This window comes from Eretmochelys imbricata, chromosome 17 (genome assembly GCF_965152235.1).
Source record: "Eretmochelys imbricata isolate rEreImb1 chromosome 17, rEreImb1.hap1, whole genome shotgun sequence".
In the NCBI taxonomy this organism is placed as follows: domain Eukaryota; kingdom Metazoa; phylum Chordata; order Testudines; family Cheloniidae; genus Eretmochelys; species Eretmochelys imbricata.
In genome coordinates this window covers 22,735,042-22,758,401 of record NC_135588.1, presented here as the reverse complement: position 1 = coordinate 22,758,401, position 23,360 = coordinate 22,735,042, and the positions used below count along the sequence as shown (strand labels likewise).

The 23,360-nt window shown below is 48.9% G+C and overlaps 1 protein-coding gene across 1 annotated transcript in view; it reads right to left on the bottom strand.

Moving 5' to 3' along the window:
• Window positions 1–22,119, bottom strand: part of LOC144276689 (myeloperoxidase-like) — a 58,553-nt gene extending 36,434 nt beyond the window's left edge. Inside the window, exons 1-4 of the mRNA XM_077836949.1 lie at window positions 21,998–22,119; window positions 11,566–11,741; window positions 9,231–9,354; window positions 2,002–2,131 (exon numbers count right to left, since the gene is read on the bottom strand). Coding sequence (XP_077693075.1) covers window positions 2,002–2,131; window positions 9,231–9,354; window positions 11,566–11,741; window positions 21,998–22,119 — 552 coding nt within the window. The remainder of the gene's footprint in view (window positions 1–2,001; window positions 2,132–9,230; window positions 9,355–11,565; window positions 11,742–21,997) is intronic.
• Window positions 22,120–23,360: the final 1,241 nt, after the last annotated feature.

Genomic DNA, 23,360 nt, shown 5'->3' with positions numbered 1-23,360 from the left:
AGCACAATGGGGTTCTGACTGATGACTGGGGTCCTAGGCACAACCACAGTACACCATGATGGTGAGGAGGAAGAGGAGGAAAGCGTTACAGTCTGGTTTTACTCTGAACAGTGACTCTTAAAATGGAACTTCCTTACTCAACCAATCTGCTCCCTGCGTGTATTCAGTCATGTGTGTTGATGCCAGACTGAGATCATCACCCCCCATCTGCACATGAAAGACACCCTTTGTGAACAGATCTCTCCCCTCTGTGAGGAAGGGAAGCGCTTCTGCCATTGTGGTACTGTGGATGCTCTCCCCTCGACTTCTCCACAGAGCTGAGGGTCAGAGCAGTGGGAGACAGTGCAAGCTGGATGACCCAGAAGGAGTGGGAGTGCTGGGTTCATTCTGGCCATAGCCACTGACTCCAGGGGTGCTCCAATCAGCTCCCCCCACTTCCCCTCAGTGCCTCCCATCCACCAGAAGCTTGGATCAACTCTTTCTCCTCCCTCCCAGCACCTCCCGCACTCCACGATCAGCTATTTCATGGCTTACAGGAGACCCTGAGGTGGGGGGAGTGGGGACAGGGCACACTCAGGGGATGGGCTGGAACTGGGCAGGAAGAGGTGGGACAGGAGTGGAGTGGGGGCAGAAAGAGGTGGGGTGTGGGCAGGGCCTCGGGTGGAGCAGAGTGGTGGGTTGAGCACCACTGGGGCGTGAAAGAAGCTGGCGACTGTGATTCTGGCATTCCCTCACTTTTGAGGGCTCAAATTTGCAACCTTCTTTTAACAATATTTTCTGGTATAGAGTTTCCTAGAATTTAAAGACCCTGAAGAAACACAATTCCATCATGTGCAGCTGTAGTAACCCAGGAGCTTGGGTTAGCAGCAGGGTTTGAACATAGATCTCTTATTCTTCAGCTGAAGGAGTTGCTCCTTTAGCTTAGAGCGGTAGTAGGCTATTGTCCTCTGTGTGTATGCAGTGTTGTTGTAGCCGTGTCAGTCCCAGGCTATGAGAGAGACAAGGTGGCTGAGGGAATGTCTTTTATTAGCCCGTCAGTTGGTGAGTGAGACAAGCTTTCAACCTACACAGAGTCCTTCCTCAGGTCCTCTATGTGGACGGACTTCTGGACTGGGCATGACACACATGTTGCCAGTGGGTTATTTGCTTGACAGAAGTAGAATGTCAGGGAGTCTGAAGGGTTTGAACCCAGGATCTCTGAGTATGAAAGCAAGAACATAAACTGTTTGAATGAGAGAATGAGAATGCTTGCTAGTGATGCAATGCATTGACACCGTTCTCAGGCCTCAATGGGTCTCAAAGCACCTTAGGAAGGTGGAGATGCAGGAGTAACCCCACCTTACAGACACCAATGCCCGGGGCACAGAACTGGCATATCCATTTGGGGTGAAATTCACCCCATGCAGAGTGCAAGCCCACGTGCCGACTCTGTGGGTGCTCCAGGGCTGGAGCACCCTCCAGAAAAAAACAGTGGATGCTCAGCACTCATTCATGACGGCTCCTCCCCCACCCCCCAGCACCTCCCATCCCCCACAACCAGCTCTTCAACGGCATGCAGGAGGTGCTGGGGGAAGGGAGCAGAGTGAGGGTGGGGAGCTCAGGGGAGGGGCGGGAAGAGACAGGATGGGGCCTTGGGGGAAGGGGTGGACTTGGGATGGGGCCTGGGGAAAAGCTGGGGTTGAGCAACCCCCGGAAAACGTTGATCCAATGAGCGCTTTCTTCTCCACAGGAGGGTAACAGGAATGCTATTCGGTGTGCATGAATTCCCTGCACATGCAGCACCTGCCAAGGTATGAAGGTGTGTGGAGCGCTCGAAGCAACACAGCCCAGCACAAGACATATGTACTGCTTAAACCTCACTTGTGCCCTCAGAATAGACTTAAATGGGCAGTAGCATGGCCTGGGCCTCTGCCCAGGGAGCACTTCCCCCAGCCATGGACAGGTCTGAAATATGGGAGTCATTGATTAAACAAGGAATCAAACGACCTCACAGGCTCGTACCAGTGGGAGCGGAAATCCGTTGTAAAGTTTTCCTTCAGTTAACCCTCTGGGAAGAGACACTCCATCCTCATACTCCGCCGGGAGCCATCGGGCATATCCGTGATTGGAAGCTCCAAAATAAGAATGCTTCCTGGAACATTGGGAAGAAAACAAACAAGTAAACTATTTCAGAAAGGACACGGCCTGCAGAGAAGCAGAATTTCTTTTTCTCCCGGGAACCTAAGTTGAATTGCTCGAACGATAGAAAGGAATCGTTTTCGGGTTCAGAGGCAACAGCTATATTGTGGACAGACAACCCTCCGAGGCAAAGACTCAAAGTCTCTTAGCGCAGGCTGTGGTTAATACTGAGGTAAAAGGACGAATCCTCATGTTGTTGTTATACTCACATTTGTAATTCAGAATTTAAACCTAAGCTACTTATATGGTCTCCATCACGGCAGTATGAGTGCCTCACAACCCTCAATATACCTGTGCTCACAACGAGAGCTGATCCAAAAAGAGGAATCCATTCCCATGGAAAAATGTGTGTTTTTAGAAACGTTTTCATCCCAAGTCAAGATCAAAAACATTATTTTTTTCAAGGGAAGGGATTTAAAGAAACTTTCTCTTTTGGGAGAGCTGAAAGGTAATTTTTTGGCTTTCTGGCTGCCTGTGAAATTGACAAGAGCCTTCCAGCCTTGCTGCAGGTGAGGCAAAGAGCCCCTATGCCAGTGGTGGGCAACCTGCGGCCCACAGGCCACATGCGGACCATCAGGGTAATCCGCTGGCAGGCCGCCAGACAGTTTGTTTACATTTGCATGGCTGCTCGCAGCTCCCAGTGGCCACGGTTTGCCATTCCTGGCCAATAGGAGCTGCGGGAAGCAGCAGCCAGCACGTTCCTGCAGCTCCAATTGGCCGGGAACAGCAAACCACAGCCACTGGGAGCTGCAGGCGGCCATGCAAATGTAAACAAACTGTCTGGTGGCCTGCCAGTGGATTACCTTGATGGGCCATGTCAAGGTTCCTCCCCCACTCTGAACTCTAGGGTACAGATGTGGGGACTTGCATGAAAACCTCCTAAGCTTACTTTCACCAGATTAGGTTAAAACTTCTCCAAGGTACATATTAATTTTATCCTTTGTCCCTGGATCTCCACTGCCACCACCAAACTCTAACTGAGTTTACTGGGAAACGTAGTTTGGACACGTCTTTCCCCCCCAAATCCTCCCAACCCTTGCACCCAACTTCCTGGGGAAGGTTTGGTAAAAATCCGCACCAATTTGCATAGGTGACCACAGACCCAAACCCTTGGATCTGAGAACAATGAAAAAGCATTCAGTTTTCTTACAAGAAGACTTTTAATAGAAGTAAAGAAATCACCTCTGTAAAATCAGGATGGTAGATACCTTACACGGTAATTAGATTCAAAACATAGAGAATCCCTCTAGGCAAAACCTTAAGTTACAAAAAGGACACACAGACAGGAATAGTCATTCTATTCAGCACAGTTCTTTTCTCAGCCGTTTAAAGAAATCATAATCTAACACATACCTAGCTAGATTACTTACTAAAGTTCTAAGACTCCATTCCTGTTCTATCCCCGGCAAAAGCAGCATACAGACAGACACAGACCCCTTGTTTCTCTCCCTCCTCCCAGCTTTTGAAAGTATCTTGTCTCCTCATTGGTCATTTTGGTCAGGTGCCAGCGAGGTTACCTTTAGCTTCTTAACCCTTTACAGGTGAGAGGAGTTTTCCTCTGGCCAGGAGGGATTTTAAAGGGGTTTACCCTTCCCTTTATATTTATGACAGGCCACATGCAGCCCATGGGCCACAGGTTGCCCACCACTGCCCTATGCTCTTCCTGCTCACCTCCCCCACAGCTCTAGAAGCCAGAGGTTTAGAGCACCCAACAGGATTTAGGTGCCCCACTGGACACCTATCTGCATAATTAGGCACCTAAATCCTTTGAAAATCTGGACCCTAACTCCCACTGAAATCATGTAATACACCTAAAGTGAACATGTCACCATTAACCGTGTACCTGAAAGGACCATAGATTGGTGTATTTTTACAATACACAAAACTGCAGGCACTTCTACTTTTTTGTGTCAAGGTCATTAATGAAAATATTGAATAAGCTCATTCCCAAGGCTGATCCTTGAGGAACTCCACTGGCAACCTCCCTCCAGACTTATAGTTTCCCTTTCAGCACAACCCATTGTCATCTTCCTTTCAGCCAGTTCCTTACCCACCTCTCAATTCCTGTACCAATCCCCATCTTCTCTATGTCAAAAACAGACTCCAACGAGAGACTGCTGAATTGGTATTAATTTGCAATATGGATACAATTAACTTAGGCTTGAATAGAGACTTGGAGTGGATGGGTCATTACACAATGTAAAACTATTTCTCCTTTTTTATTCTCCCCCACCCCCTACTGTTCCTCAGACATTCTTGTCAACTGCTGGAAATGGCCCACCTTGGTTATCCCTACAAAAGGTTCCTCTGCCGCCCCGCTCTCCTGCTGGTAATAGCTCACCTTAAGTGATCACTCTCGTTACAGTGTGTATGGTAACACCCATTGTTTCATGTTTTCACAGTGAAATCCTAGCGGATCTTAAACATAAAAAAGAAGCTTACAAGAAGTGGAAGGTTGGACATATGACCAGGGAAGAGTATAAAAATATTGCTCGGGCATGTAGGAATGAAATCAGGAGGGCCAAATCGCACCTGGAGCTGCAGCTAGCAAGAGATGTCAAGAGTAACAAGAAGGGTTTCTTCAGGTATGTTGGCAACAAGAAGAAAGCCAAGGAAAGTGTGCGCCCCTTACTGAATGAGGGAGGCAACCTAGTGACAGAGGATGTGGAAAAAGCTAATGTACTCAATGCTTTTTTTGCCTCTGTTTTCACTAACAAGGTCAGCTCCCAGACTGCTGCGCTGGGCATCACAAAATGGGGAAGAGATGGCCAGCCCTCTGTGGAGATAGAGGTGGTTAGGGACTATTTAGAAAAGCTGGACGTGCACAAGTCCATGGGGCCGGACGAGTTGCATCCGAGAGTGCTGAAGGAATTGGCGGCTGTGATTGCAGAGCCATTGGCCATTATCTTTGAAAACTCGTGGCGAACCGGGGAAGTCCCGGATGACTGGAAAAAGGCTAATGTAGTGCCAATCTTTAAAAAAGGGAAGAAGGAGGATCCTGGGAACTACAGGCCACTCAGCCTCACCTCAGTCCCTGGAAAAATCATGGAGCAGGTCCTCAAAGAATCAATCTTGAAGTACTTGCATGAGAGGAAAGTGATCAGGAACAGCCAGCATGGATTCACCAAGGGAAGGTCATGCCTGACTAATCTAATCGCCTTTTATCATGAGATTACTGGTTCTGTGGATGAAGGGAAAGCAGTGGATGTATTGTTTCTTGACTTTAGCAAAGCTTTTGACACGGTCTCCCACAGTATTCTTGTCAGCAAGTTAAGGAAGTATGGGCTGGATGAATGCACTATAAGGTGGGTAGAAAGCTGGCTAGATTGTCGGGCTCAACGGGTAGTGATCAATGGCTCCATGTCTAGTTGGCAGCTGGTGTCAAGTGGAGTGCCCCAGGGGTCGGTCCTGGGGCCGGTTTTGTTCAATATCTTCATAAATGATCTGGAGGATGGTGTGGATTGCACTCTCAGCAAATTTGCGGACGATACTAAACTGGGAGGAGTAGTAGATACGCTGGAGGGGAGGGATAGGATACAGAAGGACCTAGACAAATTGGAGGATTGGGCCAAAAGAAATCTGATGAGGTTCAATAAGGATAAGTGCAGCGTCCTGCACTTAGGACGGAAGAATCCAATGCACCGCTACAGACTAGGGACCGAATGGCTAGGCAGCAGTTCTGCGGAAAAGGACCTAGGGGTGACAGTGGACGAGAAGCTGGATATGAGTCAGCAGTGTGCCCTTGTTGCCAAGAAGGCCAATGGCATTTTGGGATGTATAAGTAGGGGCATAGCGAGCAGATCGAGGGACGTGATCGTCCCCCTCTATTCGACATTGGTGAGGCCTCATCTGGAGTACTGTGTCCAGTTTTGGGCCCCACACTACAAGAAGGATGTGGATAAATTGGAGAGAGTCCAGCGAAGGGCAACAAAAATGATTAGGGGTCTAGAACACATGACTTATGAGGAGAGGCTGAGGGAGCTGGGATTGTTTAGCCTGCAGAAGAGAAGAATGAGGGGGGATTTGATAGCTGCTTTCAACTACCTGAAAGGGGGTTCCAAAGAGGATGGCTCTAGACTGTTCTCAATGGTAGCAGATGACAGAACGAGGAGTAATGGTCTCAAGTTGCAGTGGGGGAGGTTTAGATTGGATATTAGGAAAAACTTTTTCACTAAGAGGGTGGTGAAACACTGGAATGCGTTGCCTAGGGAGGTGGTGGAATCTCCTTCCTTGGAAGTTTTTAAGGTCAGGCTTGACAAAGCCCTGGCTGGGATGATTTAACTGGGAATTGGTCCTGCTTCGAGCAGGGGGTTGGACTAGATGACCTTCAGGGGTCCCTTCCAACCCTGATATTCTATGATTCTATGATTCTATGTATATAAATCTCCCCACTGTATTTTCCACTGAATGCATCCAATGAAGTGAGCTGTAGCTCATGAAAGCTTATGCTCAGATAAATTTGTTAGTCTCTAAGGTGCCACAAGTCCTCCTTTTCTTTTTGCGAATACAGACTAACACAGCTGCTACTCTGAAATCTATGCTAATAGTTTCCCATGTGGTACTGTGTCTAATATTTTACTGAAGTCCAGATAAATTAGATCTACTGCATTTCCCTTATGAAAGAAATCATCCATTTTATCAAAGAGAGATTTCAGATTAGTCTGACATGATCTGCCTTTGTTTGCAGTGTTGTAGCCATGTGGGTCCAATAAAATATATTACCAGTTTATGTATGGAGGATCTGTAACCTGTTTGTATCATCTGTCAGGGTGAGACACTGATTCAAATCCTGCTTAGTTTTCAGAAATTAGACTGCAAATTTATTTTTCTTTCTTAAGTAACCAACTCTGATCTCTATGCCTGCTACTTATAATCACTTAAAATCTATTTTTGTACTTAATAAATGTGTTTATATTTTACCTAAAACAATGTGTTTTGGTTGAAGTGCTTGGGAAATCTCAGGCACAGGTGCCGACTTTCCAAAGAGCCAGGGGGTGCCCAAGCCCCGCCTCTGCCCCAGGCCCCGCCCCCATTCCACCTCTTCCCCCAAGGCCCCACCCCTGCTCCACCCACACCCTGCCTCTTCCCACCCAGTTCCGCCCCCTCCCCCAAGCGCACCGTGTCCTCACTCCTCCCACACCTTCCCAGCTTCCTGCATATTGTGAAACAGCTGATTGCGGTGGACAGGAGGAGTGGGGAGGGAGGGATAGGTGCTGATCCACGGGGCTGCCAGCAGGTGGGAGACGCTGGTGGGGGAGCTGATAGGGGCGCTGCCGGTGGGTGCTCAGCACCCACCATTTTTCCCCCATGTGTGCTCCAGCCCTGGAGCACCCACAGAGTCAGAGCAGCTCAGTTTACAAAGGCTAGTGTGTATCCATTCCACACTGAGGGAGGGCCAAACTGGATAATGAACTTACACTGGTCAGGCTTCTGACTATTGCAAGATGGAACAGTTCTGGGGTGTAAGACTGGGGAGCTGGGAGAAATTGGCTGGAGCCTCCCTACACATGGTTCATGAGTGGCTGGGAGATCATTCATGTAATACAGCTGGATGTGTCCCTGCCTGTGGATGTCTGTGTAAATGTGGTGCCTGTCAGAGGATTCTTGATAGACATCAGCATCACAGTGTGAAAGGGATACCCCAGGTTGGTGGGACAGAGGGCTCAGTGGTCCCACAGTCCCGGTTGCACCCTGGGGACCCTGTAACACCGTCAGTGGGGGGTTTTAAGAACAAGTTGGACAAACCCCTGTCAGGGATGGTCAAAGTTTATTTGGCCCTGCCCCAGCACAGATGGGATGTACTCGATGACCTTTTGAGCTCCCTTCCAGGTCTACATTTCTATGATTTCTTGTATGCTGTCATCTTAGTTTTAGTATCACTTTGAGGTGGTTATTCATCGAGTTACGTGTGGAGCTCTTCCCTACAAGCTTTGCCCTTTGCTTGGAACGCAAAATCCAGATAATTTTTGCACCTTTGACTTAAAGAAATTCCAAACCTCCTTGTGATGGGGTTTACAGACCTCACACCATGGTAAAAAGAATGGTGGAACAGTATTGGTCCAAGAAAGCCCTGCTCCTCAGCAGCTATCAGGCATGCTTGCTATGGAAGACCTGCTTAAAAGGGAGTTCTGGCAGAGAATCATAGAATATCAGTGTTGGAAGGGACCTCAGCAGATCATCTAGTACAACCCCCTGCTCAAAGCAGGGCCAATCGCCAATTTTTGCCCAGATCCCTAAATGGCCCCCTTGAGGATTGAACTTACAACCCTGGGTTTAGCAGGCCAATGCTCAAACCATTGAGCTATCCCTCCCACCAGAGGGGTGTGTGCAGGAGACACTGACTACAAGAAGTCAGACAAGCTGCAGCCACTGAGGCAGAGCAATCTACAGGGGAAGGACAGGGACTGGCTGGGATCCCCTTTCCCCTGACTTAGAGGGGACAAGTGGATTCCAAGGGTGAGCTAGGAAGCATCCCTGCCCACCCACAGCTGAAGCCCAGAATTACCAACACTGTGGAAGCAGAAGGCTGGGCCATGCCCCAAACTGAAGGGAAACAAGAAGGTAGGAAGTGATATAGGGAAGGCTGATCCAGAATGGCAGTCAGAACCATCCCTCGCCTCTCTCCGTTGGGCCCTGCACTGGGATTCGGTGGAGAGGAAGGGCCCGGATCCCCCTATCCTTCCCTCTTCCCCGGCCTCCTGAGAGATATCGGAGGACTCCAGGGCCGGGGAGGGGGTGATGAATGGTGGCTTGGCTGCTGGGCCCCAGGGCTGCCTGGAAGACTAGCCTCAAGTCTTGGAGAGACTGTCCACAGTTTGACCAATAGGCCCCTGAGCAAAGCCTGCTACACTTCTCCAGATTAAAATCTCTTTGTTATGTGTTTGTACAGCACCTCTCTTGGATCCCTCCGTGTTAACACAATACAAATAACTACTAATACAATTGTTTCTGCTTGCTGGAATGGTGTTATACCGATAACATTCATGTGTCTATACTGGACACTATATACACTGAAGACCCTCTATTACACATGAAAAAAATCAATGCTTTACCTGTTGTTGCATTCTCCAGTAATGGTCCGGTAAATGCTACTCCTCGGGCACCTAATGGAACGAATCTGATAATCGCAACCAGTTGCCTTGGAAATAATTTCCTTCTGCTTCCTACTTAGTACATCTGCAAGAGAAGCCAATCAGAGTGATGTCATTTCTGTCATAATTTCTGGAGCAGTCTCCAATAGTTCCATTTCATGGCTCCCTCAGCAGGAAAGCTCTACAAACAAATAGCATCTCATTTTAAAACTCTTTCTAGTTTATCCCAACAGAGTACACCAGTTTTCCTGCAGAATAAAGGCCCGCTTCACATTCAGGAACTCACTCAGTACTTCATGTTCTAGGAATCATATTGTTTGCAACCTTCATCTCTCAGCAGTTTTGGAGCATCTGAAGTGGAGGACAGGTATCAGGACTGATTCAAAAGTGCTAATAACAAAATCCCTACATTTAGTGTACCTGCCTGATTCAAATACTGATGAGATAAAGTTCCTTTTGGGGGGTTTAAAATGTATGGTATTTTCAATGGCTATGGTGACATAATTTGAGGCTAGGTCAAGGGGCCTAGGTAGGGACAAAGCAATGGGAGAATTACAGGATGGGGCAGGAGGAGAAGGCGAGGCCGGTGTGATGGGTTATCCCCCGTCCGGAGTGCCACTTGATGTATTGTGGTACCACTGAGCCTGCCAATTCCACCAGTCTGGGCTCCCTTACACTGCCCTGCTGAGCCAGGCCCTCAAGCTTCCTCCAGCAACATGCAGGTAAAGCCACACCCAGCTTCAGACAGACACTGAGATCAGCTCTGTGTGGGAAAACTCAGCTCAGGAATTGCCCAGCACTCAAGTGCACACCCCCTCTGGAGTGTAAACCCAACATTGTATTGTCTTGCACTGCACAGAAATCTGTACAGAGTAAGCTCATGAAAATCGCCCCCTCCCTCAGTGTGAAGGCAGATATGTACAGCTTTTTGCCCCCTAGTTATGGATTGCACAAACTGGTTTAAAGAAAACAAAATAAGTTTATTAACTACAAAGGACAGATTTTAAGTGATTGCTTTGATCTGTTTGCTATCCCTTATAGATTACTGAGCAAATAAAGCCAATACACAAACTAAACTTAATACACTAAAGAAACTGGCTACAAGTAGTAATTTCTCACCCTAAATGTTTTTTTAAGCAGGTTTCAGAGATTCTTGAAGACAAACTGCTCTTGCTTGGCATCTTAGAATGCCAGATATTACTTTCACAGACCAGAGACCTTCTAGCCTGGGTCCAGTCCTTTCTTTCCCAATTCAATTGTAGATGTTTTCAGCAGTCATCTTGGACAGGGATTCAGTGAAGAACCAACCCTGATTAACTCATTTCCCTGCCTTAAATAGGATTTACATATGGCAGGAATCCTTCGTTTCCCAGTTTGATCCCCACCCTCTTTGTGGAAAAATACTAGCAGTCCAAGATGGAGTCCAGTACCAGGTGACATGCTAACATGACCCTGCTGTGTCAAAGCAGCCATAAATCCTCCAGAAGACTTCCCAGGAAGGTGGGAGATTAGCATCTTCAAAGTCCTATTGTTCTCCCTAATGGCCCATTGGCTAACCAGCCAGACTGATTGCATTTTGTTTGGTGGGCAGTCCCCAGGTGAAAACACTTTTGTATTTGATACGTAGTCCATATTCCTAACTTCAGATATAGAAATGATACATGTATACAAATAAGATAATCATATTCAGTAAATTATAACCTTTCCAATGATACCTCACATGTCCCATCTTGCAAAGAACACATTTTAGTTATGTCATATTCATATCATAAAAATATCTCTATGAAGAATATGGGACATAGGGTCACACCTTCCCCACCTCCCCTTGAGGGTTGGTCACTGACTAATGCAAAGATAATGTGCCTAAAATCCTCTTTAGGTCTTGGTTGTCTAACTTCCCAGTATTACCAAAAATTTTTGTTATTCACAGATGCTTTTACAAAGTCCTGGGTTTCTTTTTCCAAGTTGCCTGAAAGCCTTTTAGTGTACAGCATTGTTAACACAATGTAGCTATTAATATCTTTTCGAGTGTAGGTGTCTTGGCATTTAGCCACCAATGCCACAAGGTGGGGTGCCTCAGTTTCCCCTTCCACACAGCAGTCTAAGTTTGTTATGCTTTTTTTCTGCTGTGCCAAGCTCTAAGCTTGTTTACAGGTACTAGCTGAGAAGCTAGTTCTTATAGGACTTCCTTGTTACTACTTCTAGCTTGTTCAAACATGTCTTCCAAAAGTCATGCATGTTACACATTGACAGGTGTCCTGCTAATTAGCCATTTACAGTCTTATGTGCACAATACCTGTGATATTAAACTTTCCTTTCACGATCCGAAGCAGCTTCTTCTTCAGGAGGCTCAGGGTGGTTTCCATGTAATCGGCAGCCCGGATTGCAGACCTGGTTCCTGCCACTGGCTCCTTTAAATGTTTCAGGAAGTCTGAGGGGCTGACATCCATTTCCCCTATGGTCCCTTTTGCTCTGGAAAAAAAAGGACCCCCAAAGTGGTGCACCAGTCACTGCTGTCCACAGCCCAGCCCTCTAAAATGAGACCTGCACTGGTATGTGGGAATTAAGTCCAGGCCCAAAACAACTGAGGAGCAGAGCTGCAGCAGCCAGCTCCACGCTGACCTTTCCTGCACTCTGACCAGCAGCCTCAGGGTTCCCAGGTCATCGCTGCAAGGGACACACCATTCCAGTCTGTAACCCCTGCTTGGCAAACATTTGCTAATTTCTGTAAACAATTCAACTTTGTGTTATGCTTCTTCTTATACAGAATCATGCTAATTTATATGAAGTGGTTGGGTTTGTGAATTGCCTGCTAGTATAGTGAAGGCAGTGGATCTCATGAGACCTCTAGATAGCCTTATAGGTAGTGCTGGGGAGGAGCCAGTGGTCGTGGTATGTGTAGGTACCAATGAGATAGGGAAAGGTGGGACAAAGATGAATTGGAGGAAGGATGAATTGGGGCTGCAGGGAAGTGGCCCGGGGAACTGTAGCAGCAACACAGTTTAGCACGGTGGACGGATGCTATCGATAGGGTCATATATATATATGCTATCGATAGGGTCGCTGGGCGAAGACCCATAGTAGAGGGGGCCCAGGTCGCTCCCACCAGCCCCTGGGAAATTGGCATGGACTCTGATACACCCCAGAAGGGGAACTGAACTCTATAAGTGGCCTAGCTGAAGATCTGGGGCCAGAAAGGCCCAGAGAGGCAAAGAGCCTCCAGGGAGGAAGCCCTGGGGCACATGGACCCACGCCAGGGTCAAGACTACTAGAAGAGCAAGGATAATTTCAGAGAGCCCAGAAGGGACTGAGACAGTTAGAACCAGGGTACTGTGATAGGCCTTCTGCATTGATTGAGGAGCGAGCCCAAAGGTCGGGCTGCAGATCGAGGGACCTTACAGAGGGCGCTGAAATATACATCCAACAGGGGGCCTAACCCAGAAGGGGGTTGATTTTTATCTCACATACAGACTGTGTGACTCAGCCGGAGGGCTAAGTCACCAAAGATCCACCACAAACAAAGAGAGAGAGAGCAGGGACACGCAGAGACGGGGCATTCATGAGGATTGGAAGCATCCCATTACATATGGTACCAGAAATGGGATATTTGAACTAGCCTTTGCAAGCAAGGGGAGCAAGGAGCTCTTCTAATGAGAGTTCTAGGCCAGCAGCAGCAGGAGCTACAAAGCTCCAGCAAGCTGCCCAGCAGCAGCAACTCCAGGATCACCAATCTCAGGCTTGGCAGGGAGCCCGTCAACCGTGACAGTGTCCACTCAGGACCAGCCGTCATAGATGCCACAAAGGAAAAAGCCATAATGCTCCACCATGGTGCTGCAGGTATTATGGGCAAGTGGGTCAGGCAAAATGGTTTCACCCTGATCCAAGCCATGGTTGTAAGGCCAGCCAAGTTGCCTTGAGGGCCACCTAGACCAGTGAAGGCCAGGCTGACCAAGACACCTGGCCAGGAATGGGGGAGGCCCAGGCTATAGTGAAGGTAGAACAGGGGACCATCATAACTTAGTTTAGTGCTTGGGAGGCTGCCCCAGGGGCAATTTGTTTCCGTTGTGGGAAAATGGGCCACATAAGAAGGTTTTGCCTTGAGAAAAACTTGAACTCTGGAAAGCAGTACTAGTATTATCATAGACCTAGGCCTCCCGGTAACTGGCAAAACTGGGCTAGACAAGGAAGCGGGACTGGGACCACACAGTAGAAATGGGAAAGCAGTCTGGGGGGCTTGAACAACTCTTCTGCTGAGGGCAAGACTCAGTCTCCATCCTGAGGAAAGAGAACATGGGGAATCTATCTAATGTGTCACAGGACCAGGGCCTGAAATAACTCTGGTGGAGAAGAGTCCAATGAGAGGCCCTGAGGGATAGCAGGGTTCCCTGACGGGAGGTATTGGAGACAGAAGGAAATCTATTTCACAAGGCCTGGGAGCTCAGAAAATGACTGATAGCCAGGACTCTTGGTTGGGCACAAGGCACCCCTAAAACCTGCAGAACAAGATAAATGCTGTCTGGCATAAACTAAATAACAGGATGAAGTCTAGTGAGACCCAGATGCAGGGAATGAAATGGACATGTTTCCAAGTGGTGAAAGAGCTGGCCAAACAGCTGGGACAGACCAAGCAGGAGATGGCCAACCTTGAGAAGGTGAAGCTGACACTGGTGGCTGAATGTAGAGTTGGCCAAGGAAAGCAAAGTGTGGCTGCCTAGGGGATGAAACACTGGGTACACAGGGGATGATGGGCAGGAGCCCTGTGAAGGAGGTGAGATGAACCGAGACCTGGAGGAAGAAGTCTCCAGCCTAAAAGACAGACAGACAAGATGTTGGGCATCTGCGTGTTCTGGAAAGATAATGTTCTGCCTACTATAGAGACCAACGGGAAAGTACGGAAATGGAGGTACAGGAGCAGGAGAAAGAAACCCTCTCCTTGAGCAGAACACCGAAGGAAAACCAGCAACAGAAGCTGGATCTAGAATAAAACCAGCAAGCCTTAAGGGCCTGTCACAGCAGTACAGTGTAAAGGGAGCTCAGGCTGGTGGGCCAGGCAGGCTCAGTGGTACCCGAGGTCCAGGTGGCACCCTGAAGGAAATCTGTCACATTACCATAAATAGCTCTCCAGGTAGATAGGCCTGAGGGAGAAGATCCTGATCCACTAGGGTGAAAGACTCCCAAATCTCTCCAGGCAGAGAGGCCTAGAAGCAGGACTGAGAAACCAGAGCAAGGGCTACTAAAGCTTCCTGGGTAAGAGAGGCCAAGGAGGGAGAGCCTAGGGGGGCACAGGCAAAGGAACTCTTCAAACAGAAACGTCTGGCTGGGAGAAGACCCTGCTGAACTGAGGCAAAGGACTGGGTAAGCAGAGACATTATCCGCAAGAGCACCACCTCAGTCTTGTCTGAGGGGGGAGGTATGTGACGGGGTGGACTAGGTCCAGAGGCCTTGCGGCCCTGCCACACCCTGCCCCAGAAAAAGACAGTAGAGAGGTCCTCCAAGCTGCCGAGAGCAGCTGTGTGGGAAGCAGCCATTCAGGGCTCAGCAGGCTGGTATAAGAAGAGCTGCAGGGCCAGTGTGAGATCAGTTCCTTGCCGGAGCTGGGGGAGTGTGGATGGTGCCTGGCTGGTGGAGGCAGTTACAGGACCCTGGACAGAGCAGTGCTGACAGAGGCCAGGGGGATGTGGAGGAATTCGGGGCTGGCTACGGGGACTCAGTCAGGACAAAGACCTGAGATAAGGATGAACTGGGGCTTCAGAGAAGTGGCCCAGGAAATTGTAGAAGCAATGCTCTTTATTTAAAGGGATGTGGCAGATGGCTGCTATCTATAGGTCCCCTGGGCTGGGACCTGGAGTAGAGGGTGGGCCTGGGTCCCCCACCAGCCCCTGGGAAAGTGGCCTGGACATTGATACACCCCAGAAGGGGAACTGAACTCTATCAGAGAGGCAAAGAGTCTTCAGGGGGATATGGCCCCACACCAGGGAAAATTTTAGAGACAGTTCAAACCTGTGCACTATGATAGGCCCTGTTGCACTGATTGAGGAGGGAGCCCAAGGATGGTGCTGCAAATTGAGGGACCTTCCAGAGGGCACTGTGGATAGGCCCCCTGTTTAATTTTTATCTCCCATACAGACTGTGTGACTCGGTCGGAGGGCTGAGTCACCAAAGATCCATCACAAACAGAGAGAGAGAGCAGGCACATGCTCTGAGATGGGCACTCACAAAAGGTGACAGGATCAGAGGCAGAATTGGGGATGGGGCCAGAGCTGGGATCAGGGACCCTGGCGGCCAAGCTGCCGGGGTGTGGCACCTCTTGACTGGGCACAGAGGTTGAGGGAACAAGAATGGGAGGGGGCCCTTGGTGATGCCAGGCTCAGGTGCCATAGCAGACACAGCACCTGCAGCCATGGTATCAGGGAAGGAGATGTTTGCAGTTGGGCCCCCCAACCAGTAGGGAAAGCAGCTGCCCCACATCAGGATGGGGTGCACCCAGCGGCTCAACACTGGCCGTTGCCTCAATGGACCTGGAAGCCACAAACAAGGTGCCTTCTGCAGCCAGGCAGGCAGATGAACCCAAAGGCACTCCAGAAGTAAGAGCGGGGACAGCAGTCAAAGGAAGGGGGGAGAGGGAAGGAGGAGGCAGCTCTTACAGTTTTCCAGCCTAACTTTTGTCCCAACACCAACAAGTTGTATTACATTCCACATGCTTTTCATTATTATCCTGTACCTGCTAGTTCAAACAAAACATCCTCTTCCATTATCCTGTCATTCCCCCCTTGTCTGAGGAGGGGGTCTGTACCATCTCCTAGGTATGTATTTATGCAGTCACCTGAGAACTCTGGGTGTTTCTGCACCCTTCTCTCAGGTAGAATTCCCAACCAGTGATTATTAAAAGCAATCTGGGAGATTTTAATAGGCCAGAAGTGTGGTCCACAGCACAATGGGGCTAAGGCAGGCTCCCTGGGCAGCTCCTAGAAGCGGCCAGCATGTCCAGATTCCTAGGCGCAGGGGTGGCCAGGGGGTCCGCGCCCTGGAAGGACTATAGTGTCAGTGGGAGTGTGGTGAATACTAGGGCTCAACTGAAAAGGGAGAGGGGCACAAGCATGGGGGGGGAGGGGTGGTGGGACATGGATGCATGGAGCAAGGGGACTGACCGGGGTACTACGGAGGGAGAGGGGAAAAACAAACGGGCTGGAAACAGGCTGTGGGCAGGGCAGGCAAGCTAACAATCACCAAGGGCCTGGGGCAGGGCAGGCAAACAAGCAAAACTCCCAAGGGCGGGGCAGGCAAACAAGCAAAACTCCCAAGGGCGGGGCAGGCAAACAAACTGCATCTACTAAGGGTCCAGGGCAAAAAGGGTAGCAAGGGGTGGGTAGGGCAGGTAGCACTGGGAAAAGGGGCAGGCTGCAGCAGGAAGGCTGGTGAGCAAGGCAGAAGGTGGGAGAGTTCACCAGCCAAAGGCCGCAGGGGAGAGGAAGCAGTGCAAGGGAGGGGGGTGGCACTCGCACTCACGTGCACTTGTAACTCAGTTCGAACAGGCTGCTGCTGCAGGCTCAGGTAGTGAAAAAGGGGCAAGACCGGCAGCTGAGTCCTGGAGTAAGGAGCGGAGGCGGGGGGGGGGGGTAGTAGCGGGGACAGATGGACCAGGGGGCAGGCTCCACACCACCCTCCCCGTCTCCCTACAGCAATAGTTTTCCCCACCACAAGAGCAAAGTTGAAATGTTACTCAGGCTTTCAGGAGGCCCCTTCCATGGTGTCCTGCAGGGCTCCTGCATGTTCCCTAGCAACAGAGGTCTCCTTCCACCTCCTCAAGGCACCAGCAGGCTCCGAGGCAGCAGCACCAGCAACAGTCAGTCTGGCAACGAGCCATGAGGGACCCCTCCGGTGGTGGCAGCAGAAGCAGGGGTAAGGTCCCTCACTCCTGCTCTGGGAAGCAGGCCAGCAGGTGCCACCCCGCCCCCGAGGAGCAGCAGCAACCCGGAGCCCACCAGCTGGCAAGGTAGTGGGGGGATGGGGGCGGGGGTGTCTGACCCAGCAGCTCCACACCCTCAAGAAAGTGGTAGAAGGCCAGTAGATTAACCCTAGAATGATAAAGGCCCTTTTCCTTTTAACTGAGAAGGGGTTAGTCCAACTAACCCCTGAGTCCAACAAAGGGCTGCCTGAGATAAGGGGTGGATTAGGGTGTTTTGGGGCCCTGGGCCAGAGCAAGTGGGGGCCCCTCCCTGCCTCTTCCACCTGCAGTCCTGCCAGGGAGCAGAGTTGGGACTCAGAGGCTTCTCCTGCTCCCCATCAGGAGTGCCGAGGGGGGCAAGCCCTGCACCCTGACAGGAGCACCAGGTAGGTGAAGCAGTGCAAGCCCCCAACTCTGCTCCCCAACAGGAGTGCTAGGGGAGCAGGGCACAGGGTGCCCATTTTCCCAGGGGGTCCCCAATTGGCCGGAGCCCCTGGGCATGGGTCTCTTTTGCCCAGTAGCTAATCCACCACTGCCTGAGATGTTTAAAAACCCCTCCGCCGGTGTGAGAGGGGATGGAGCTGAGCTGCTGCAGGGCTAGTGGCAGCAGAAGAAAAGCTGCTCTAGGGTGGAGAGCTGTTCTCTTCCCTATGGGGAAGCTATGTAACAGTTTGCCTGCTTAGGGCAAGGACTGGCACCCCAGGGCCAATTATTAGACCAACCACCCTCAGAGTGAGGGTAGGGAGAGTTATTCCCCTTTGTTTAGTGTGGAAATTGGTGCTTTTATCTTCTTTGTTTGTGGAGGGATGCTCCCTGGACCTGCCCCAAGGCCTGCCTGGAAAATATTGGGGAATAAGCCCCCAGGTGGGAGAGTAAACGCCATCCAGAGTGCGACTGACTTATTCCAGGCCCCCACCACCGGAGGGGGAACGACTGAGCCTGCTGAGATATAGAAGGTGCTCTGCTACATATGGTGTTAAAGTGGGAACTTGGCACAGCAAACTATTCTGGGGACAAGGTAAATCACATTCAAAATGGACAAATAATGAAGGTAGTGTGCACGTCACAGCAATGCAACAAGAGGCTACCAGTGTCCAGATGGCTGCCCAACAGGAGTCGGTAAAGCTACAGCAGGAGACAAATCAACAACCGATGAGCCAGGCAGCCCAGGACCAAGCCACCATGAGGTGGTGAACCCGCTGAAGGCCCTGGCTGCTCTGACACGTGGCCACAACAGGACAGAATCCCTAAGAGCCAGCATTTACCTACAAAAGATGATGGTGGAGGATGTCGTGAAGGCATACCTTCTTGCATTTGAAAAATCAGCCCTATGTGAGGCCTGGCCCTGAGACCAGTGGGCCACTATCCTCCCCTCTTTCCTGTGTGGGGAGGCCCAGAAGGCCTACTATGACATGGCAGCAAAAGCTGCTTCAGACTACTCGCAGTTGAAAGCTGAGATTCTGGCAAGATCCAAGGTGACGACAGCTATAAGGGCTCAGAGGTTCCATGAGTGGCGGTACTTGGAGAGCAAAGCACCAAGGTCACAATTCTTTGACCTGATCCATCTAACGCAGAAGTAGCTGCATCCCAAGACCCACAGCACAGAGATTATAGAATTTTTAGTGCTGGACAGGTGCGTGAGAGGACTTCCATCAGACCTGTGAGGCCGTGGGTTGGCCAAAATGACCCCTCCTCTTATGATGATATGATCACACTCAGAGGGAGGTAGTTGATGGCCAGAGAACTTTCTTGGACTGCCTAGAAAGATGTGTTGGACCAAGAAACCAGTCCCAGCCCTGAAGGCCTGGACCTCTGAGTGTTCACATAGGACTATGCTGGGGAGGAAGAACACCGAAGAGTGGCTTGAGGCCACAAAGGTACTTGTGGAAATGGGGAGAGAAGGTTGTGAGGTACGGCCCAATAGCCCAAAGAATAGGGGGATGCCCCAAGCTATGTATAGGTGTTATACTTGTGCAATCGAAGACCCATGACATGGCTGCACCTGGCCCAGGTCAGCTGACTCAGTCTCACAGCGCTCAGTCTGTGGGGCTAAAAATATCAGTGTCGGTGATTAAGTCTCGGCTCGGAGATCCTGGGGGGGGGAGGGTCTCAGAGGCGGGGCTCAGGCTGGAGCTCCGAACATTTACACTATTTTTGGCCCCGCTGCCTGTGCCCTGTGAGCTGACCCAGGCTCTGAGTCTTGGTGCCATAGGTTTGGGGGTTTTTTAATTCCAGCATAGACCTATTCCTAGACTTTACAGTTGACAAGAAGGTGTGAGTAACAGTAGGGAGAAATCAGTATTGGGAGGGGAAATTAAGTTTACATTTTGTAATGACCCAACTACTCCCAGTCTTTATTCAGGCCTAATCTGATGGTATCTAGTCTGCAAATTAATTGCAGTTCTACAGCTTCACATTGGAGTCTGTTTTTGAAGGGTTTTTTTGTTGAAGAATTGCCACTTTGAGGTCTGTTATTGAGTGCCCAGAGACATTGGAGTGTTCTCCGACTAGTTTTTGACTGTTATGATTCCTGATGTCAGATTTGTGTCCATTTATTCTTTTGCTTTTGACCAATGTACATGGCAGAGGGGCACTGCTGGCACATGATGGCATATATCACCATTGGTAGATGTGCAGGTGAACAAGCCCCAGATGATGTGGTTAGGTCCTATAATGGTGTTGCTTGAATAGATATGTGGACAGAGTTGGCACCAGGGTTTGTAGCAGGGTTTGGTCCCTGGGTTGGTGTAGTTGCTGGTGAGTATTTGCTTCAGGTTGGGGGGCTATCTGTAAGTAAGGACTGGCCTGTCTCCCAAGGTCTGTGAGAGTGAGGGATCGTCCTTCAGGATTGGTTGTAGATCCTTGATGATGCGCTGGAGAGGTTTTAGTTGGTGTCAACTGTCTGTAATGGGCCACTCTCTTACCACTTCAAAAGTTATTTCTCCTCCTTTGATATTCTGCTGTTAATTGATTTATCTTGTTAGACTGACCTAACACTTGGCAAAGCAACCCACATCCTTTCACGTATTTATACTTCCTCCTGTATCTTTTACTTCATGCATCTGATGAAGTATGTTCTAGCCCACAAAAGCTCATGCCCAAATAAATTTGTTAGTTGCTAAGGTGCCGCAAGGACGCCTCGGTTTTTTAGCTGATACAGACTAACACAGCTACCACTGAAACATTTCATAGAGATCATCTGGGGCTGTCAAAGTCTAATTCACTTTTTAAGAAGTCTAACTTTTTTTGTTTCAAAATGCCCTGGGTTAACATCCTGCTGCCGGCTGGGACTGGACATACATGAAATAGTACAAAAGGCAGGTAACTAAGTGTTGTAGAAGTTGGAGTTTCTATGACCCTTTCACCTTCAAGTCCAGGTAGAGGAAGCTACAATAGTCTAATCTGGTGATGGTAGTAGCAAGTATCACAGTAGGAAGGAATAAAGAGTCTCATTGCCAGCCAGAGGCGGACTAAAGCAACAGTAGCAAGTAATGCAGTCTGTGTGACCAGGAGCAAGGAAGATCCAGGAGGAACTCTATTCTGCACATTATTTTTCTGTTTGGACATCACTAAGCCAACACCTGTGTAAATGTGCAGCACTATCCACCTTATTCCATCCTTCCAAATGAATGGAATGTCCAGCCAGAGCAGATAAATATATCAGCTATATTTCTGCAAAAATTAATAGTATTGGAAAAACCAGATTAATGCCTAATAATGACAATTTGAATATCAGAGTTACTACCAGCTTGTGATGAATAGCACAGTCAATACTAGAGCCAGGCAAAAAATGTTTAATTCATTCACCAAAAAAAGGTTTCATTTAACTGAAATCTATTTGTTAGGTATATCTCCATATTAGAACATTATTTGATAAACTCCTCTCATAGAACTGGAAGGGACCTTGAAAGGTCAAGTCCAGTCCCCTGCCTTCACAGCAGGACTAAGTGGTCCCCTCAAGGATTGAACTCACAACCCTGGGTTTAGCAGGCCAATGCTCAAACCATTGAGCTATCCCTCTCCCATAACAGTGTTGATAAAAATATAACTGTTTCAGAAATGTTGAAACAATGTCTTGTTTTGACCTGACTTGAAATTTTTCATCTTGATTTTTTTAAGGCATTTTAACAAAAGCAAAGCAGGACAACCCTCACAAAATGGCTGGGTGGGGAGCAGAAGGCGGAAGCCTTCCTTTTAACCATTAACTATCTCTGAGAAGTGCTTTTCTCCAATAATCTCAAGCTTTCCTCCAAAATTCTCCCTTGCTACAGACCAAACATGCCATATTTTCCATAGAGAGAGGGCCTCATATTTTCCAGAATGATTGAACAGAGTTGATATCGAGACTAGAAACAGCTAAACCCTTCCCTATAGAATCACTGTAGTGACTGTGAGCGATGATCCCTGGCTGCTGGTCGTTCTCACAGAGCAGTCTGGTCATGTGGTGCTGGCTCTCCTTATTTCCACTGGCTGAGCTACATTAAAAAGCTTAAAATATGTGTACTGTCCAAATATCACTTTGCATCATAAGCAATCACTGTAGTTGCCATAGCAGTACTGTGTGATCACAAACGGGAGAGGAGGTGTTCCATGCCATTGTGGAGGGAAGAGATTAGTGCATGTGGTGTGATCCATGCTAGGAAAAAAATTCAGAACCCTGAACTATGATGTTGCCATAATAAATACATATTTGTACAAAAGAAACTCCCCAAATAATGGTATCATGTTCCCGTGTTTTTTGTAAAATTGTACCCCTAGTATGGATAACATAAGGTGAACTGACCTGTCCCGTTCGTACTTGTATGCAGCATCCACCAGCTCCTTGGCTTCATCAGTGCTGCTCAGAAAGAATGGATCTGGCAGTGTCTCCAAGATATCTAGTCCAAAGAGGAAAGAGCAGGACATGAGGACAACTCCTTCCCACCAGCTCACTGCACAGACCCAAAGTGAAAGGAGCACATTTCTTCTCCTTCATGCGATAAACTTGCTGGATTAACCTTTAGGCGCTTAAAGCCAAGACTGAGGTTTTGATTGAGAAAGTTGTTCCTCTATAATTGAACCTTTTTCATGCTATGGATCTAAGAGCTACAGAAAGGGAGACATGAAGCAAAGTTAAACTGAGGGGTACCTGGGTGAAATTGAATGGCCTGCTCATATAGGTGAGGTCACACTAAATGATCTAATGGTCCCTTCTGGCCTTATACTTTATGAATCATAGAGCTCTTGGTCCTCAAGAGGACAAGGATGTATTCCAGGAAGGAACTTAATAGGTGGCAACTTTTGGATAGCCAACCATTCTTCAGCTCTCAACTGAAGCTGACTGTGTCTGCATTTGCTTTCTCAAGCCTCTGTTCCCACAACAAGACCTGTGGCCTGACCACCTTCCTCTCTTCCAAGTGCTTCAAAATGGATTCCTTGAGGACCTGCTCCATGATCTTTCCTGGGACTGAGATGAGGCTGACCAGTCTGTAGTTCCCCAGATTCTCCTTCTTCCCTTTTTTAAAGATGGGCACTTTATTTGCCTTTTTCCAATCATCCAGGACCTCCCCCAATCGCCACGAGTTTTCAGAGATAACCGCCAATGGCTCTGCAATCACATCAGCCAACTCACTCAGCACCCTCAGATGCATGAGATCCAGACCCATGGACTTGTGCATGTCCAGCTTTTCTAAATAGTTCTTAACCTGTTCTTTCACCACTGAGGGCTGCTAACCTCCTCCCCATACTGTGATCCCAAGTGCAGCAGTCTGGGAGCTTCCCTTGTCTGTGAAGACTGAGGCAAAAAAGCACTGAGAACTTCAGCTTTTTTCGCATCATCTGTCACTAGACTGCCTCCCCCATTCAGTAAGGGTCCCACACTTTCCCTGATCATCTTGTTGCTAACATACCTGTAGAAACCCTTCTTGTTGCCCTTCACGTCCCTTGCTAGCTGCAACTTTAATTGTACTTTGGCCTTCTTGATAACACCCCTGCACGCTCAAGCAATATTTTTATACTCCTCCCTAATCATCTGTCCAAGCTTCCACTTCTTGTGTTTAAACTCATGGAAGATTGTTCTGTTAAGCCAAGCTGGCAGTGGCATCCTGTTTGAAATGGGATTACATTAACCCACTAGGGAACTACTAGTGCGCACCAGCAGCATCCAC